Source organism: Typopeltis vanoorti, chromosome 2, assembly GCF_054136105.1.
Source record: "Typopeltis vanoorti isolate ZY-2024b chromosome 2, IOZ_Tvanoo_1.0, whole genome shotgun sequence".
In the NCBI taxonomy this organism is placed as follows: domain Eukaryota; kingdom Metazoa; phylum Arthropoda; class Arachnida; order Uropygi; family Thelyphonidae; genus Typopeltis; species Typopeltis vanoorti.
In genome coordinates, this window is record NC_143550.1 from 95430521 (window position 1) to 95451497 (window position 20977).

General features: G+C 35.9%; 1 protein-coding gene across 1 annotated transcript in view; it reads left to right on the forward strand.

Annotated features, from left to right (window-relative positions):
- LOC150109269 (uncharacterized) overlaps positions 1-7453 on the forward strand; it is a 228200-nt gene extending 220747 nt beyond the window's left edge. The window contains exon 9 of the mRNA XM_090401977.1: positions 2441-7453. Coding sequence (XP_090258103.1) covers positions 2441-2633 — 193 coding nt within the window. The 3' untranslated portion in view covers positions 2634-7453. The remainder of the gene's footprint in view (positions 1-2440) is intronic.
- The last annotated feature ends 13524 nt before the right edge of the window (positions 7454-20977 follow it).

Below are 20977 nucleotides of genomic sequence, written 5' to 3' on the forward strand. Positions count from 1 at the left end.
AGATGATTTTTTACTTCTGCAAACGAGTCTTTTCTCACGAATTTTTTCGTCTAGTCTGGTTAAAAGATCGGAATAATATTCCCTGGTTATTGTTTTACCCTTTTCAAGATAATTAATAAACAAAATGCCTTTAGTACCCCAAAAGACCAGTGGCATGACCTTTCCTGCTGATGGAACTGACTTTGTCTTCTTTGGTGCTGAAGAACCGGCTCCTGTCCACTGTTTTGACTGCTGTTTGGATTCTGGTGTGTAATGGTGAATCCAAGTCTCATCCATATTAATAAGACTTGGATTCATCATTACACACCAGAATCCAAACAGTGGTGTGTAATGGTGAATCCAAGTCTCATCCATAGTAATAAATCGATGCACCAAATTAGTTTTATTCTTGTTAAAACGCTCCAAACCACTGTTCAGAGAATTTCATGCGAGTGCGTTTTTGATCTGCTCTGAGCAAGTGCGGCACCCATCTTGAGCAAAGCTTTTTCATTTGCAATCCTTCATGCAAAATATATCTACATATTCTTTAGAAATGCCTATAGTCTCAGCAATTTCACTCACTTTGACTCGCTGGTCATCCAATACCATATTGTGCCCTTGATCAATGATTTCTGGTATTGTTACACTTTTTGGACGTCCTTCACTTCGATCATCTTCAAGGCCGGTACGGCCATGTTTAAACTCGACAACCCATTTCTTATGGACATTCTTTTCCTTCATTTTCGAAGAAGAAGTGTGCCCATGCATTTTTATGAACTCCGAATGAATTTCTTTTGCCGTTAAACCTTCTTTTACAAAGAATTTTATAACCGCACAATACTCAATTTTATCCATTTCAAGGGATACAGACAACACTTTTGCTTCAGACAGTTGTATAAAGCAAACTACTTGATAGAATGACTTGCAATTTCACATGGATGCGTATGACAGATGTACCAACTTGGAAAAAAAAATCTTGCTGATAGTGTTGCCATTTATGGTTGAGTCTGAGAACTTTTCAGACCACCAGTGTATAAAGATAAGGAAGCCATTTTGCCTCTTTACAAGGTATTGATAAGACCTCACTTGAACTTTATGTGCAGGTCTGGTTTCTATGGACATTTAGTGGAGAGGGTGCAAAGGAGTGTTAAAAATGATATCGGGATTGTGAATTACAAATCATGAAGATAGATTGAGAACTTGTGGACTGCAGACACTAGCATACAGGAGAAAGAAAAGTGATATCAGTAGATGGAATTTTCATTTTATGCAGGGTGGGTGGAAAGGATGAGAGGGCATCCTTGGAAGTTGAGAATGAATGCCGAATGAATGAATGAATTGCTATTAGGTGTGGTGAGTGCAGGTAGTGTAAATGAGTTCAAGAACAGGTATGACAGCTAGTATGGGTAATATGTGGTCTATCTCATTTTTAAGTAATTCGGAAGACCAGCGACCCAACATGAAATGTTTTAAAGCATTTCTAGGCTTCCAGTAAATGAGATTACGGTCTCACATCAGGCAATGAAATTCTCAAACATTCATGCCAGTACTCAAATTCAAACCCACAATCTACTGGCTAAGAAGTGAAAATGCTGTCCACTCAAGAAACCAGGCTGGTACTGAGGTGTTATAATTTGACATATTCATAGGACAAGAGCAATGCATATGCATTAGTATATTTAGATTTTGCAAACAAGTTGGATAACAGTAGTTAGCTGAATAGGAAGTTGCCTGTCATGTAGGTATCAGTGAGTTGTGTATGGTGGAACAGTATTCTGGAAGTGGAACATTATCTAGCACTGCAATGTGTTTGGTGGGAAAGGCATGTTTTGGGTTCAACTGTTTAATTTATATATTAATGATACTGGAATAGCTTAAATGAGATATGCAGCCAGTGATGCAGAATTGGGGAGCACTATGAGAAGCAGAGAAGTTGTGGCTTTACAGGAGGATCTGAGCAAACTTTGTGAGTGAGCAAATGAATGGAACTACTAGTTCAGTGTTGCAAATTGTAAGGTTGTGAAATTTGGTAGGCAGGGCATGTATTTGGATCTTCTAGAAGATAGGGATCTGGGAGTAATGATGAACCAAAAACAATGATGAAATTTAGTAGTCATTCTGAAATTCTGAGTTCATCACAACAGATTATGGCAGTGATACAGAGGGCATCAACATGTGGAAGTAAAAAGTTTAGTGTTATTGTATAAAGGTTATTGCATAAGTCAAAGACTTCATGGAGGTCAGAATGTTGGTGCATTAAATTTTTTTTGTTCATCAAATGATTGTAATAATGTCACAAACTTTGAAGCATGACAAATTCAATGGATGCATAATTGTATTTTTATCATTTATAAACTTAATTCTGTTATATATATATAACAGAATTAAGTAAAACAATATATATATATATATATATATATAAAGTTAATTGTTTTTGTTCTCTTTTCATTCGTTTTTACAGAACGGTATTAAGTTCTTTGATTATGCAAGGAGGCCACAGTAGTATGAATGGGTGTGTTGCAGGAGCATTTCTGGGCTGCAAGACTGGATATGCATATTTACCAAAAACGTGGATTGAAGGTTTAAGAGGTAAACATAAAGAATGGCTAAATAATAAAATTAATTCCCTGTTGGATATGATGGGACTGCCTTAACAGTCTATTGGTCTATTATTACATATTGAAGAATAGATGTTACAATTTTTGGGGGGGTTGAATGAAATTTGAAAAGAATCTGGTATTATTTTACAAAGTTGGAGGCAATTTCATCACTGTTTCAAAATATTGACATGCAGCTAATGTGATATAATATGCAAAAGTCTACCCTTTTGTAAGTACAAGAGTGTTTTTAGTCTATATTTAGAAAACTATATTCATTTATTAAAGAAATGTCCACATTTTCTTCCTCCATTTAGCTGGATCAGAAAGAAATGTGAAACGACCTATAGCTATCATAAATAAAGCTATTTCAGCTTTGCCATACTGGTGACTCTCTCACTGTTGAAAATGCCATTATAACAAACTCACTTGCTATAAAACTACTAGAGACCCATTTCCCATAAGTATAGTGCAATTCTAAAGTAAATTTATTATAGCAGACTATCAGCTATAATAAACTATTCTTGTGGTTTCCAAAAGTTTGCTTGGGTGAGAGTTGACTGTTTCATATAGCAAATTCTCAGGGATCACAGGAATAAAATGGATGTGTGTTGAATTATGTTATGCAAAAGAATTTTTTGCACCAGTTGGTTTCATTATCACTTGTCTTTGTTTATTATGGACAGATTAATCATACAATCATAATAAAGCAACTGCATGAGAATATGATATCATGGTCAGATTATTTCCTTATTCTTTGCCAAGTAAGGAATTATTAAAGGATATATTAAAATGTTATCGTATTAGTTTGTAACTTTTACTATCTTATTGATTTATATATTTTATGCCAGATATGCTTGGATATATTGAATTTTGGAAAAAAAAAAAAAAAAACTTTTTATGAAGAAATTGTGCCGCACCTTTAAAAACCCAAATAATCATTGATTAGGTATAAATTATGTTGTAAAAAATTGCTTTCGGTGAAATTCTTTTTCTTAATTTTGTTTCTTATTTAGAGAGAGAGATAAGATAGTTGGAACTGTCTGAATTATGTACTTTTCACAGCAGTGGTAAAGATTTAAATAACCTTTTATTACTCTAAAAGAAGTTGAAAAAAGTGGAAAGTACTTTTTCACCTGAGCTAAAATTTTTATATACAAATTATCTAAACTAAATTAATTTTGCATTAATTTAGTTTAGATAATTTGCAAAATGATTACTGCATTTTCAGTTTTTGGAAAAGCATCCATCAAGATTAATGTTTCTCAAACTATTATCATACTTGAGTCTTACTCATGTCATATATTAATTTAATATAGTATTTGGATCATATTTCCTCCCTCCCTCCCTCTCTCTGTGTGTTTAAAACCATTACTTCAAACTTTCTATGACATTTGACAGATACAGATTGATATTCAGTCCACTTGATATTTCATTTTGTTCATGTACTGCATATATTTTAACAATGTCATTAAAACAGGAAAACAATGCTGTGATTTTTATGTGAATTCTACCTAACAAAAGAAGTTAGAAACCTATAGTGCATTAGTACCATGAGTGTACAGAGGGTTTAGATAATTTAAGACCATTGCTCTAGAGAAAAGAAAATGAAACTTTTGCAAGCTATTTCAGGTAGTGTCTGTCCAATAAGCAGACATATATTTTTAGCAGTTAATGATACTTTCATTGTTTTTTGATGTCTATGAAACTCAAGGCATTCTTCTCAAACTCCTTATTAAAGATGTTTATTTAATTGCGAATCTTTGTGATAGTCTAAGATAATACTGTTACAGGGGAAAAGAAAATATATGAACGTTAACTAATCTAAATTTTTCACATTGTAAGATATTGCTTTTCTTCCAGATTTTCTGCAGTACTTGACATTATGTTTTTCCTAATAAGGTTCTTCTTTTGATTTTTTCCTGGTATCCTTCTTAGTGATCTGTGCTCTCTGGTATATTGGAACAGTCAACTTCATCCAGTTCGAATGTTGTTTTGTTCTATAGTCCTGTCAGTTTTGTGTATTTAATTTTATTTTTTAAAGTTCCATGGATCTCATACTTTTAAAGTTCAACTCTTTCAGATGATTTCATTTCTTCCTTACTATAAACTATAAGCATGGTATTATCTGTATATCTATTACTGCCAATCAAAAATCACCTTTCCAGTCTGCCAGTTCTTTCCTAATAATGTTTTGTCCATGAAGATTAAAGTGATCTGTAGATAAAATACAACCTTAATGTCCTTCCTTTTCCTTGGAGCCATTCTAAGAATTTGTTCTCTATTTTTATTGCCACTGAGTTGTTAAGAATATAGCTACTTATTTATTTATTTTTATAAGTTTTCAGGTGATTTATCACCGTCTAATGTGAGACCATCACCTTGCTTGTTCTAGGTCTGAAGCTCAATTTTTGGTCAGTAGAACAGGGTTTCTGGATTATGTAATCCTCAGCTTGTGGTGTTAATGCAATGTAGATTTATAACTTTTGTTAGGTGAGATTCACATATATATTCTTTAAAAGATGATTTCTTGCAGTGGTGAATATTGTTGTTGACTGTTGTTTAACTTAAAGTATCTATGTTATCATAGTTTTTCATTTGTAAATAATAGGAAGGGGAAAAAATTAAGTATTTATCCTCCTGAAAAAGAGAAGAATTCTGTATTTTATTTATACTGACTTGCTACCTTTCATTGAGTGAAATAAAAATAATGGAACCTTATAAAAAAGTATATAGTGTATTCACATCAGAGGAAAAGAAGCAAATTCCCCACTTTCTTTTCTTTCCTTTTTATTTATATATACACACACACACACCAAGTTATGTACATACTTAATATGTTTATATTCATTAGATGTACATTTTAAGTGATTCTTATATGTATATTGGAAGTGAAACATGGACTTTAAATAAAATTGACCAACAAGTTGAGGATTACCCAGAGGAAAGATTGCTGCTTGGTATTACCATTCAAGATAGAAACTGCAATACTTGGCTCAGAGCAGGGTGAGAGATATTATGACAGCCATTAAGATCTCAATGGCAACGAGCAGGTTACTGCAAGAAGTAACACTCAAAAATGGACAGAGTTGATATTTGAATGGTATCCCAAAGATGGTAAGAGAGCTGTAGAAAGACAAAAGAGATAGTTAGATGATATTGAAGAGATCGCCAGAACTCAGTAGCATAAAAAAACTCAAGATAGGGCTGAATAGGTGATTTGGGGGTTGACCTTCATTCAGCAGTAGACAGAAAATGGCTGATGATGATGTTATGTATATTCGTTTATAACTATTAATGTTTCACTAATTTTGTAAATATTGTAATCATGCAAATGCTTGTATGTAGAATTCCAAAATTAACTTTATAAATAACATTTTTTATATATATACACAATCTATATAGTCCACTACTGAATATTATGGTTTTTAATCACATTTGGTTAGAAATTCAAGTAAAGCACACTTTTCATTATTAGCAGAAGTCATGTTTAACTATTGGTTCACACTCAAAGAACAGATTTATTGATTACACATAACTGTTATAAAGTACTGCTTATCTAGACAAGTGAAGTTTTATTACTTGAGCAAATAAACTTAACATATTATAGTTTTAAAAGAAAATGAAAACCTGGTTTCGCCACTAATACTTCTGGATTACAATTACATTACAATAAAGGCAAACATAAACCATAACATTACTGAAAAAATATAAATCATGTAGGAACCATTGCAATATAAGCTGAAACGACATCATACATGGGAACTGGCATGAGTTTGCTGTTGTTCAGTATTGTGTGCAGATAGTTGACTGGGAAGTTGAAGTGGAAAGATCAGATAAGTGATTTCCAAATATCACACAGGATTAATCCTTGATTCCTATTTAGTTTGCCTTATGACAGATGACCATGGTAGATTCCTTTGTTATGAGCAGTGAAGTTTTACTCTATGTAAAACATGAAGCTCTTATCCCATTCATTGTTATGATGCATATGGGAGAAATGAAATGCTAGGCTCGAGTTGTCTTCTCTGTTGTTGGTGATAATGTCCCCAATGTGTGTGTTCTTTCTGTTTTATTTCCAAACTTCTAGATACCAGTCCTATCTAAGAAAAGCCACAAGTTCATGGAATATTATAGATCCCAGAATGTTTCTTTTGCAAACAACAGTCTTTAAGTACATAGTAAATTCGTACAGTCAAAATGGGCTTGAAAGCTACCCTTATGCTATGAACTTAGAGGAGATGTGATCTTGAGAGAAAAATCTATCAATGTAAAGACGGAAACTGAAGTCCTGTAGTGAATATAGTTGGAGTAGAACTTGTAATTCTTCCTTAAGTTTTTCTTCGTCTCTTGTGATAGATGAAGTATCCAATATATTACAATTTTCTTTCTTACTTTAAAATTTTAAACTTTAAAACTTTAAAACATTAAAATTTATAGCCAGAAATCAGTGTGAATAATGAAAATAAATGGAAAGTTGAAAGTGGTGTTAATGATCTTATATAAATATTTAATCCATAGAAAAGTTGTTAGTGACAATATAAGGCAATTTTTATATTTTGATAATAAATTTCATTATATTTTTATACAAGGATATAAAACTGTAAAAAATGTATAAAAGTATGTTATACTTCATGATGAATCTTTTGACTCCATGGAGGTCTGGTGTTAATAATAATAAAATGTAAATAGTGATAATCAGAAATACTTGGCTTTCTGAAGCATATCAAACTTATGTATTTGTGTTTTACATAAAGAACTATTTTTTTTTTGTTGAATGCAATAACTAGATTATATATGATCTTGTTATTATGATGTAAACTAATTGAAATATTTTTTTTATCAAAATTATTCATTAAAAAAAGTTATGCAAGCTACTATGCAGTTTCTTTAGTTTCTCATTAAAGGAGTTTATGCCATTATTCCTTAATTCTTAATTAGTTCTCTTAATTATTTTAAAATATTATTTTAAGCATACAAAATCTTATTAATTATTATATTATCTGGACATCTCCATAACATCATTATGCCTCATCTCAAGGGACCTATACTAACCATTTTCACACAGTACCTATCACACCTATCATTCACTGATAAAGTGCTCACAAGTGCATCTGGCAACTTATTCCACTCATTCGCTATTCTCCAAGCAAAAAAACTATGCTTTTTCATAGTTTTTTTTTGCTTGGAGAGTTTTTTTGCTTTGCATCCTTATAACTACACTCTTACTAACTTCCAAGGACAATCCTTTCTCTTCCTCTCTATCATGTATTAAAAAATTTCCTCTACATCTAGCCTATAAAATCTCTTTAACTTATGTTTCTTTCATATTCCCCTTCCTTTTTTTGCTTATCGACTAAATTTTGTAATCATAAACCTTTAATTGAACGTGTATAATGTACTCGTAGGAGACCATTCCATCTTGGTCATTTGCCTCTGGATGATCCTCTCCACGATTTCCTCATCTCCAAGAAACTGAGACAACCAAATTTGTGCACAGTAATAATCCAGATTCATATCAGAACCTTATAAAGAGGATGTAACTTCCATATTACATCAGTCCAAGTGGTTCTTTGAGTTATTTTGTTGACTTTTGTGATATGTTTTCTGAGCCCAACTCTCAGTCTCCACTACTTCCAGATCCTTATCCTCGTTAGTTCCTTGATGATGGACAGTATAGTAACATCAATGTAATACTTAACCAGAGTGTATAACTTTATGATTTGCCACATTGAGCTGACAGCAATTTTTGTTTGTTTATCTTTTGTTTACAATTCAAAATATCCTGTATGATCTCTACATTAGCTTTATTTACTTTGCTCTCTCTCTCTCTGCTTTAGGAAGAGCATTGACGACAGCAAACATTTGGACCATGGGAAGTTTGTTATTATAGCAAGTAGTTTTCTGTAGTGACTGTTTTTTTTTGAGCAAAGCATTTTACTTATGAAGATTTGGTTGGGAGTTTTCAGTAGTTTGTTATAGTGTGTGTGTGTTTGCCTAAAACCTCCCTATAGTGTATATTGGTGTAGCCATTTTTTTTTTTTTTTTAATCTAACTGACCTGTCACTTTATTATGAAAAGTGACTAAATTGCTAAGGTAATACCTACCCTTCAGAAAGTTATGCTGCTCCCTATATAGTATTTATATTCCTCCATCCATTCATTCTTAACTTCTGCTCTTAACCAACTTTTTTAAGAGCTTAACCACCAATGCTGCTAAAATACTGACTAGTCTATAATTTGATATATGTGTGTCGCTTCCTTTATATAAAGGTCTTGTTCTCTTTCCACTCCCATGGACTTTCCCATTGCTGAGACATAAATTAAAAAGCTAATTCTCTTGCACTTTTATAATGCACAGGCAAATATCCCATCTAATCCTATGGCTCCATTTCCATCAAGAATTCATAAGATTCTAAGCATCTCCATTTCGTCTGCTTGCCTTCTCACATCAGCCCCTGTAACATTAGTCACTGCATTATCATTGCCCGGATGCTAAGTGTAATTACTCAGTTATTCATTTGTTTCTTCTACTTCTCTCACCTTACCATGTGCATTCATTAAAGTATCACATAACTTGTGCCATTGGCTATATGTTACAGGACTGTTTTTAGTGCTCATAGAAATGTGGGATAGGAGTGCACTTTCTTAAATTCTCCATCTCATCTGTCCATATTCCTAATAAGAATTTTCTTTGGCTTTGTCACTCAGCTAACTTAATGATGCAATACTATATATTATGATGTATCTCCTGACTCTGGACATACATCAGAGTGTGATGCTGTGGCAGTAAGCTAGACAGCTTCCCACGATTGTCGTAATCTCCTGCCATGTATTCCGCCTATATCCCTGCAGGGTCCCAAATCAGAGGCAAAGTAGCAACCTTGGTTATGGATAAATCCTCTGTCACCAGATCCAGCATTATCAGATCCCTGGTCTCTCTCCATCATATGCTGTTTTAGGTAATTACCTTACAGTAGCTGCATAAATTTTATTTTCTTTCCTTCATAATTACTTGTATGGTCATTGAGATGATTTGCCAACAACTGCCATCTACATCTTCGTTTACACCTTGTAGCATTGATTATATGTTTTATTTGTTGGCATTATACAAGATAGTTTTAGATACACTACCTCCCCATGATCCTGATCCTGCCTTTTTTTGATACACTTATATTCTTGTTGGTTGCAGTTGTTCTGCTGTCATTCAGAACTACTGAAAATACAATACCATTATATTCTATCCATGTAACTGTATTCTCTGTCAATCTAGTCTCTCTAATTCTTATAATTTTAGCCAAATCAAACTATCCAATATTAAAAACTCGCCATCATTATTCCTGATGCTTCTATACAAATCCTAAATCTATCTGTCTGTCCTTAGAATACTATTCATGTTTAGGGGGCAGGGCACCTAAAACCTCCTTAAAAATTCTTGATGCTGACTGGAGGAGAGCAGTTCAGCTCATACATGAACTGCTCTCTTTCAGATTCACTTCATCTTCTGTCACAGATGCAGTATTGCAGCGCTGTTTCTATTTTACAGATATTTCGATGTTGTCTGTTCCACTTAACTGGCAACAGTCATTCTTCCACTTTCTGTTGGGCCTGCTAAAAAGAGCAGCAGCTGCTTGGCACCCCTTTTCATTGTAACTGCAAACACATTGAACCTGTTTCTCCTCTTTTATTCCATCTACTTCTGTCCTTTGGAATAGCTTTTCTCATGAAATATTTCTAAATCATTACAATCTGCAACTCTTCAAGAAAAATGTCAATAAACTTCTACCTCAATCATCATCTGCACACCATACACAGCACTGATGTACTTATAGGTTCTATGACCTCTCATGGAATCTATAAAAATAATAATAATGATAAATCAGTAAAGTGCAGCATATGGAGATGGATATAGGGTTGATGAGATGGATAGGAGGGTGGTTGCTGGAGAGATATCAGAGAGTGGTTTATTCAGGAGTAGAGTCCAAAAGACGGCCTGTGACTAGTGGTGTGCCACAGGGTTCTGTTCTTGGACCACTACTGTTCAATTTGTTCATTAACGATATAGGAAAGGATCTGAGAGGAAGTGTTCATTTGTTTTTGCAGGATGATTTGGATAGTTTGGAGGACTGGGCTAAGGGGAATGGATGTTGAATTGAATTTAAACGGCATTGAATCGAACACAGATTGATAAGAAAATAACTATTTATTAACTTAAAAGCTAATATTTCGCTGGTATTATATCCAGCATCTTCAGAGCACACAAACAAAGTTTGTTACAAATGTGAGACAGCCACAATTCGTTGTAACAGTGGGGGCTAGTTTAAGTAATTGCAGCGTTCAGCATAAGACTAAAGTCCAAATATGGTGCCATCTAAGTTAAAAAAAAAAAAAAAAAAAAAAAAAAACAGTAGTCCAAAGTTTTGAAAAAAATAAAATAAATTAAATTAAAATAAATATTAATTTAGTCTTAGGATGACAGTCTCCCAAATCTTTGGTAGATTTATACAGCCATACTTGTTAAGGTTTGCAGTATGTTTTAAGGCTTCTGTTGATTCCAGGAACAACCTTTCTGTTGTAGAAGCTTCTGTGCAGTACTTTTGTTTTTTTCCAACTATCCAAATCATCCTGCAAAATTTTAACATCCTGTGCACTCACTATTGCTCTACCCAACTTTGCATCATCAGCAAACAAATGAACACTTCCTCTCAGATACAATTTTGCCGTTACTCCTAAAAAAGTTCCAAAAACCAAAATAATGGCTTCCGTTGAACGTGGAATATACAACCTGCCTCCAGCAATCGCCAGTAATATTAGGTTAGACGTGGCCAATATCCTAATCCATTTTAAGCCTCCCAAATATAATATCCCACATAAAGAAATAATGGCTCTAAAAGGGCTACGCAATAATAACCACATTACAATAACCAAATCAGACAAAGGAAACGCAACTGTAGTAATGGATACAACAGAATATGAAAGCAAAATGCACACACTTCTCCAAGACCAGTCAACATATCTAATTATAGATTGAGATCCCACCAACTCACAAAAGAATAAGGTGTGCAAGTTATTGAACAAAGTCACTTCCTGGCCAAAAGAAACAGTCAACAAACTCAAACCCTTTCATGTTAAAACACCCAGAATATATGGAGCTCCAAAAATTCACAAACAAGGTACACCTTTATGCCATATTGTAGATACTATAAACAGTCCTACATATAAACTAGCTAAACATTTAGCCAAACTACTAGCCACTTGCACAAACAATTCTCCCTCTTTTGTTAAAAATTCTACCCACCTAAAAAATATTTTAGAAAACCGCACCTTAAATAGTTCAGACCTAATGGTGAGTTTTGATATCACCTCATTATTCACTAATGTACTGAAACACTTAACTTATTAAATTCACAATTTCCCCCTGATATATTTCAGCTATTTAAATTCACAGTACAGGCAGGTTATTTGGAAAAGGAAAATATACAAACAATTAGATGGGACAGCTATGGGATCCTCCCCTTCTTCCCCCTTAGCCAACTTCTACATAGAACATCTGGAAAAGCTAGCTATCAACACAGCCCTCTCAAACCTAGTCTCTGGCTATGCTATGTTTGCTATTTGGCCACATGACCCAGACACATTGAATACATTTTTAGTGCAACTAAATAGCCAGCACCCTAAAATCTACTTTACAATGGAACTAGAAGCCAATGACTGCCTGCCCTTCCTGGACACACTGATCACACGTCTTCCAGAAGGTTCCTTATCATTTTCGGTTTATAGAAAACCCACACATACAGGGAGATATTTACACAAACAATCACACCATCACCCTTCTCAACAATATGGTATCTTAAAAACACTAACCCATAGAGCTAGAGCAATCTGTTCTGATGACATTACTCTCACTGCTGAACTTTCTCACCTGCATCGCACCTTCCTAATCAATGGCTATAATCCCCATAAGATAGACAAAATACTAAATGCTACCCAGAAATTCCCCCACTATCTACCACAGAAGACTACAACAAAACTATTATCATCCCATACATTAAAGGCACATCTGAAAAGATATCTAGGGTGCTTAACAAACACCAACTGGGCACCGTATTTAAATCTTATGTGAAATTGGCAACTTGCATCCGTTCACCTAAATATAGATTCACTCCTTTATCACATGCAGGAGTCTATGACCCCGTTCTTGTCATTGAGCCTACTACGGACAGACAGGAAGAACTGTGGACATCTGCCTCACTGAACACTAAAAATATATCCGGCACTTTCGCTATGGCAAGTCGGGTCTGGCAGACCATGCTTTGGATACCCTGGCACACAGGATCAATTGGAAAAAAACAAAAGTACTGCACAGAAGCTACAAGTCAGAGAGGTTGTTCCTGGAATCAAGAGAAGCCTTAAAACATACTCCGAACCTTAACAAGTATGGCTGTATAAATCTACCAAAGATTTGGGAGACTGTCATCCTAAGACCAAATTAATATTTATTTTAATTTATTTTATTTTTTTCAAAACTTTGGACTACTGTTTTTTTTTTTTTTTTTTTTTTTTAACTTAGATGGCACCATATATTAGGACTTTAGTCTTGTGTTGCATGCTGCAATTACTTATACTAGCCACACTGTTACACTGAATTGTGGTTGTCTCGCATTTGTAACAAACTTTGTGTGCTCTTAAGATGCTGGATATAATACCAGCGAAATATTAGCTTTTAAGTTAATAAATAGTTATTTTCTTATCAATCTGTGTTCTATTCAATACTGTTTAAATTCAATTCAACGTGTGTGACGAATCTATCCACACGTTTAAGGAGAATGGATGTCAATTTAATGTGGCAAAGTGTAAGGTTATACATTTTGGAGTGAAAAGATTAGCAGCAGTATATCACATTGGTGGAACCGTATTCCAGGAGATTGACGAGGCCAGGGATTTGGGTGGATAGGAAGTTGAAGTTTAGGGGGCACGTTGCAAAAGTGGCTAAATCAGCTCATCAAATCACTTGGTTGCTGAAAAATACTTGAACAAGCAGAGACAAACAGATTATTCCTCTGTATCGAGCCTTGATAAGACCCCATCTAGACTACTGTGCCCAGATATGGGGACCAGGGTATCTTCTTGATGGGGAGGAGGTGGAGAGGATCCAGAGATGGGTGACCAATATGACAGCAGGTCTATGGAATGAACCTTATGAGAACAGGTTGAAGATTTGGGTTGCAGAAATTGGTGGAAAAGGGGAGATATGATTGAGACATTCAAATTACTGAAGGTGGGAGGACTAGGGGCCATACATGGAAGCTGGGAAAGAGCGTGGTTAGCAAGGGTGTTAGAGCTAGGTTTTTTACTTGGAGAGTGGTGAATGAGTGGAATAAGCTGCCAGAGTCTGTTGTGGATGCCATGACTGCGAATGAGTTCAAGGCGAGGTATGATAGATACTGTGTGAATGTTGAATAGTTGTTCTTGACATGATGTTAGGGCCTCCCTTGATGAGTCTATCGACTCCTTGGAGTTGCCCGTAATAATAATAATAAATTCATCTTGGTCCAAAAGTAAAATCAAGAAAGTATGCAGCAGAATATTTAGATTTCGGTTTTACAAAAACGAGTAAATGATGAAGAAAGACCACTTTGTGTTATTTGTTCGAAAATTTTGGTGGCTGATAGCATGAAACCGAATAAACGTAAAAAACATTTGGAAACACATCATAAGGTGTATGTTAACGAACCTCAACAGGTTTTTGCTGCAAAACAAATGTTTTAAAAAGCAGAAATCTAGCATTAAGAAAGCTTTGTCTGTAAATGAAAAAGCTTTACTAGCTTCTTACAAAGTTCCATATAAAAAAAGCTAGATGCAAAAATCCCCACACTATCAGAGAAAACCTAATTCTGCCAGCTGCAATTGACATTGTGGAAACTATGCTTGGAAAAAGTTTTACTAAACAACTACAGTGCATACCTCTATCAAATGATACTGTTGCTTTGCGAATTGGTGATATATGTGAAGATATCACAACTTTTGTTGAAGCTTTGTGGCCAATTATTCTCAATGCAGCATGCCTAGGTAGCTGATTATAACGAGGATAGGATTGTCATTTAATTGTCTATGTTCGATTTTGCGATGTATCAATAGGTTGAAGAGTTACTGTTTTGTAAACCAATAGAAAGAAAAGCCACAACACCTGAACTGTTCAAAATATTGGACGATTTTATATGCAAGGCAAACATACAATGGAAAAATTGTGTTGGAATTTGTACTTGCTCGAGTTATGTCTGGAAGGTATCAAAGTTTATACAAGCCCTTGTGAAGGAAAAATCCCCACAATGTATTTGGACATGTTGCATGATTCATAGAGAAGCTCTTGCTGCAAAGGAAATAAGTCCTGGTATAAACATTGTGTTAACAACAATTATAACCATGGTGAGTTATATAAAAATGAGACCCTTAAAATCAAGACTGTTTTCTGAGCTTTGCGAAGACATGCTTGAGTGGAACATTCGAGGTTACTATTTTATTGAGAGACAAGATGGTTAAAATAAAAAAATCAGCTAACACCTTTTTGTTCCCATATAGGGAGTAGGCAAGGCCGTTTAGCACTATCTAACTTTTGGAGACCGAGTGGGCAGTTCAATCTCAACTGGTAGCCAATCGGAGATAGCTGGCCCAAGGCTATTACTAATTAATCAGTATGCAGTGAAGAAGGTGGCGAACAAGTGCCGCCGTCTTGCAGCTCTAACCCTAATGCAATATTTTTAATGTCTGAAAATAGTGTGGGTTCAACAATCAATTTTCTTGAGTGTTTACTGGACAAAAAACCCACTTGTCTGTGCCAGAGATCGACTAACTTGGGAACCGGTCAAAAAAAGGTTTAGAAAATTATCATCTATTCGGCGACTAGATTTGAATCCCAGGTCTTTCTTCATGCGGTCAGGCGCCATAGAATGCAAATGCCACTTCTACTGAGCTACACAGGCTGATGGTTATCACAGGGAAAATGTTTAAATGTGTTTACAAATTAAGAGACGAAATAGCAATCTTCTTTGAACAGGAAAATCACAAAGAAGCAGAGAAGTTTAGAGACCACTTATTTGTGATCAAATTGAGCTACTTGGTGGACATATTCAAGAAACTAAATATATTAAACCTGCAACTCCAAGGAAAAAATACACGTATCTTAGAGATGAGTGACAAAGTTAATGTTTTTTTGTAAAAAACTAGAGTTATGGAACAAAAATTAGAAATGTTTGCAAATGTGGATGAATTTATCAAAACCTACAAGACAGAAGAGCAACACCTCAAAGTTTCATTTGCAACTATTGAACATCATTTAACAATGTTGATGAAGAATTTTAGAAACTATTTTATAAACGACGACAACACAATATCAATGTATGAGTGGGTTAGAAACCCATTTCAAATTACCCCTGAAAGTTTCTCAATTGAAGAAGAGAAATAGACTTCACGTCAGGCTGCGAAATCAAAAGACAATTTGCATCTAAATCGCTGTTTGAATTTTGGGCCGCTGTTGATGATGAATAAATATAGGGCCTGAAAAAATAGAGCCTGTGTAGCTTAGTGGATGTGGCGTTTGCCAACCACGGCGCTTGGCCGCACGAAGGAAGACTTGGTTTCGAGTCTAGTCGGCGACTAGAGGAAATTTTTCTAAGCCTTTTTTCGACTGGTTCCCGAGTTAGTCGATCTCTGGCACGGGCAAGCAGGTTTTTCCTCCCGGAAACTCGGGTTTTTCGTCCTGTAAACTCAAGAAAATCGACCGTAGAACCCACATTATTTCAGACATTAAATATATTGTGTTAGGGTTAGGGACCACGAGATGGCGGCACATTTGAGCCGTCTCTCTTCACTGAGTACTGCTTAATTAGTGATAGCCTTGGGCCATCTATCTCTAATTGGCACCAGTGGAGATTGAACTGCCCACTCAGTCTCCAAAAGTTAGATAGGGCTAAATGGCCTCGCCTACTCCCCGTTTACGGGAATAAAAAGGCGTTAGCTGATTTAAAAAAAAAAAAAAAATGATGATGAATTTCCTGCGCTAAAGTCAAGAGCTTTTCGTGCACTTTTGCTACTTTCAACATCTCATCTTTGTGAAATCAGGTTTTCTGCAGTGGCTGCCTTAAAAATAAAATATGGATCTCAGTTAAATATAGAAAGAGAACTTAAAGTATCAATTTCCAACATATCTTTTCATATGTTTTTATATATCGAAAGCTTTGCTCTGCAACACAGGCCTAAGGAAGCCAGTAATTTTTAGATTCATTGTTATTGTTTAGTTTTAATTAGTTGCTTAGTATATTTTGCAATATTGATATGTTCCTGTAAGCGTAACTAGTTTATTCAATACAGTGGATTTTATTATTTTATTTTCAGAGTGTTTTTATGTGTTTGTTTTTGTGTCAATAAATAGTTTCATTAAATGCTTTAATTTCACTAAAGTAGTTTTTCAGATTTTCCTTTGATTTTCACTTTCTTCGCGCGCACCCCCCCCCCACACACCCAAAGGGGGGGGGGGGCTATAGGTTGAGAATCACTGAATTATAGACCTTTTAGTATTTTTGAAATGGTAGTTAAAGTATTGGAAAAGTTGGTTAATGGTAAAACAGGAATGGGTGGATATGATCTCCTATAAATGGATAGGAATATGATATCCTATAAAATAGCGCTTCCCAAACTGTGAGCCGCGGCCCACTTGTGGGCCGTTATTTTTGTTGAGGGGGTCGTGAAATAATGAAAACAAATTTTAAAATGTTTTAAGACTAAGTGTTCCATGTCAAATGTGTATGTATGCTAAAAATATAATATTTGCATATGATTTTTGCAATATTCGGTGTATGTATTGAATATAAATACAATAAATATTATAATAATATATGCCTGTATTACGATTTTTTTTTCGATGGGGGCCGTGAAGTATTTTAATTTTTCCAAATGGACCTTGACATCCATAAATTTGGGAAGCACTGCTATAAAGGACATCATGGCTTTCTAAAAAGTTTCCTGCCTTAATATTCACATTTTACAATAAGGTGACAGTAGAAATGGATAAAAGAAATGCCTACACCATGATCCTGTTGGGTTTTGAAAAGACATTTGACAGAATACCGCATGGAAAAATATTACATAAGTTGGAGCAAGTGGGAATGGATATGAGACTGGTGGCATGATTGGCTGACAGACATCAGAAGGTGGTGTATGATGGAATGGAATTAAGGCGAACGGGGTGACTAGTGGAGGTGCCCCAGGTGCTCTCTGCTAGCACCTGCTGCTTTTTAATTTGTATATTAATGATATAGTGAAAGATTTTTGATAAAGGTGATGTAGATATCCTACAGAATTATTTAAATAAATTGGCAATGTGGTCAGAGGACAACGATTGTCAATTTAATATTGCAAAATGTAAGATATGTAATCTTTTCACTTCAGATTGAAAAGAGTACATAATTTGTAGTATATTGATGGACTCGATCGCAGGAAATTGATGAGGATTGGGATGGGGAAAGGGGTGATGATGGATAGAGATTTAAAATTCAGATGACATTGCAAAGGTAGGCAAAATAGCTCATAGAATCAGGATGGGAAAGAACACATTGATAAGTAAAGATAGGTAGATTATTATCCCTCTTTATAAGGCTATAGTTTGGTCACTGCTTGACCTGTGCACAGATTTGGTCTTCTAGGTTTCTTTGAGATCAGGAGGTGGAGGAGAGGATTCAGAGATGAATGACCAAGCTGCTGATAGGTCTATGGAAATGCTCCCTATGAGGATAGATTGAAGTTGTGTGGATTGCAGAGTTTAGTTGATAGATGGAGAAGAGTGAACATGATAGAAACAAACTTATAAATTACTAAAGGGATTCTATAAGATGTACACAAAAGAAATTTTTTAATATATGTGGAGTATAGGGGATAACAAGGGATCACCCGTGGAAGTTTTGTAAGAGTGGTTATTAACCATCTGCAGACTAGGTTCTTTGCTTGCTGAGTGGAATGGATTACCAGAAGTAGTTTTGAGCCCCCCCCCCCCCCCCCCAACGGTGATAAGTTCAAGGACAGGTATGATAGGTAGTGTGTGAATAATTGTCAGCGTGAATGAGTCTTGACTTCATGGAGATACCAGCATAATTTATTTCATATGGGGTTTCCTCCCTTTCCTCTCCCATCCCTTAGGACCGGTTGAACTCTCCAAATGAGGGATTAACTACATATTTTATGACTGTAGCTCTGCGTGTTCACAGGGCCAGTTTGCCTGTTCTGGGAGACGAAAAACCCAAGTTTAGAGGTGAACCTCCCCCCCCCCCATATGAGACTGGCTAACTCACCTTTAATCAAAAGAGACCAGATGAAGGTTCCTCACGTCTTGGACGGGAATCGAGGTCTTTCCGACCAAAGGGCTTCGTCTATACCGACTGAGCTATGGTAATGACTATTTCATTATAGCAAAATCAGTTGTCAAATTTGCCCTTTGATGCATTCTTACTAAACTGATAATAAATTAATATTTTTGGTTGATATCAGTTAAACATGATATAGTAATTCTGAAAACCGTCCAGATCTTGTATAAAGGTCATATAAAACTGAAATATGAAATTATTATTATGCACTTAATTTGACTAATGCCGTGGTACGTACTGATACCATATTGCTAATTGTTCATAATATGTCTATTCATACCCGTCTTTTTGAAATATATAAAAACAGATTTCATCTCAGATATGGAAAGGAACCCTAGATTGAGTCTCGTCGTTATGATAGCAATCTTTATATGGTCTTTTTCAATTGAAAGTAAGTTAGCTGATTTCATACGCTGTTAGCAGGATTTTTCTCTCCTGCACATCCTTTCGGACATGTATATTGCTGTGCATTATGAAAAATCATTTATTATTTGATATGTATATCAGCCGCATTCTGATTATATATGCATATATCATCAAAATGTGACTTTCATCATCTTTGCCTATATGTATATGCTTAATTTAAATGATATTCATGAATAAATGTCAGTAAGAACACTGTAAAGATACACAAACAATGTCAAATAATATGTCTGAAAATACACTATATTAGGATACCTTTGACCTGAATGACAGCAACTGTCCTTCGTAGCATGCTTTCAGCCAATTTCTGATACGTCTCAAGAATATTCTTTCATTTCTCATGCAAAAGCTACCCCCCCCCCCCTGCTGATGACAGCCACTGTGGTCTGGAGTGAATTCTGCTTTCTGATTCGTCCCAAAGATGCTCTATAGGATTTAGGTCTGGACTCTGAACCGGTCAGTCCAGCACTTCAACATTATTTTACGGAAATCTGTCTTCGACATGCAGTGCTGTATGGAATGGAGTATTGTCATGCTGAAACGTGCAAGGGCCACTGCAGAAGTACTTCCACAGCATCGGAAGCATGAAGTTGACCAGGATGTCCAGGCGGTCATCAGATATCCTGTTTTTTTTTTTCGGTGGTGGGGGGCATGTCTGCCAATCGATCAAGTCTCATCTAATCGAAACAGTCCCACACCTTTACCAAGCCTCCACCAAACTTTATAGTTGGAATGATACAGTTCTGCCAGAACCATTCCCCGTGTAATTTAACACGACCATCAGAGTGATGGTCGTGTTAAATTTGGAAGCGTGTCCATGCGGTTAGCCTAGTGGTTATGCAACTTGCAATCATGCCTCAAAAAGGAGTGTCCTGGGTTCGATTCTCGTCCTCCGATGTGAGGAGCTTAAGGATCTTCCTCAGCCATAGCCAAGTTAGCCGGTCTTGAGCGTGGACAGCAGGGTTTTTCTCCCCAGTTTATCTGGGGTTTTTCCTCCCGCAAGCAGGCAAACCGGCCCCGTGAACACACGGATTACAGTCAGGAATACTTAAGACCCAGCCATAGGCCTGATTCTTCAGCTATGCGGTTCCCGAGCCCGGATAAAATTTGGGGTGACTGAGATGGTGCCGTACTTCCCCTTAAAATGGGCCTCAAGGCCGTTATATCATCATACGAATAAATAAGTAAATTTGGAAGCGTGATTCGTCGCTCCACAGAACCCTTTTTCAATCATCTACTGTTCAGGAACGGTGTGAAAGACACCAGCCCTAACGTCGTTTGGCGTTGGTGGGTGGCTTGCTGGCAGCAGCTCTGCTGTGGTAACCTAAGGCATGTGACTCGCTGCAGACAGTTCTAGCGCCGACAGATGTCCCTGCAGTATTTCCAGGTTGACTGCGAGGTCCGCCGCTGATGCTCGAACACATCGAGACAGAACTCTTCGATTTCGGTCGGTGAGTGTCGATGGCCTCCCTCGGCATTTTCCTGCTGTGGTAACACCTTGAACTTTTCATCTACGAATGACATAATCAACGGTGGGTTTTGGTATATTGAGACTGGTAGCCATGT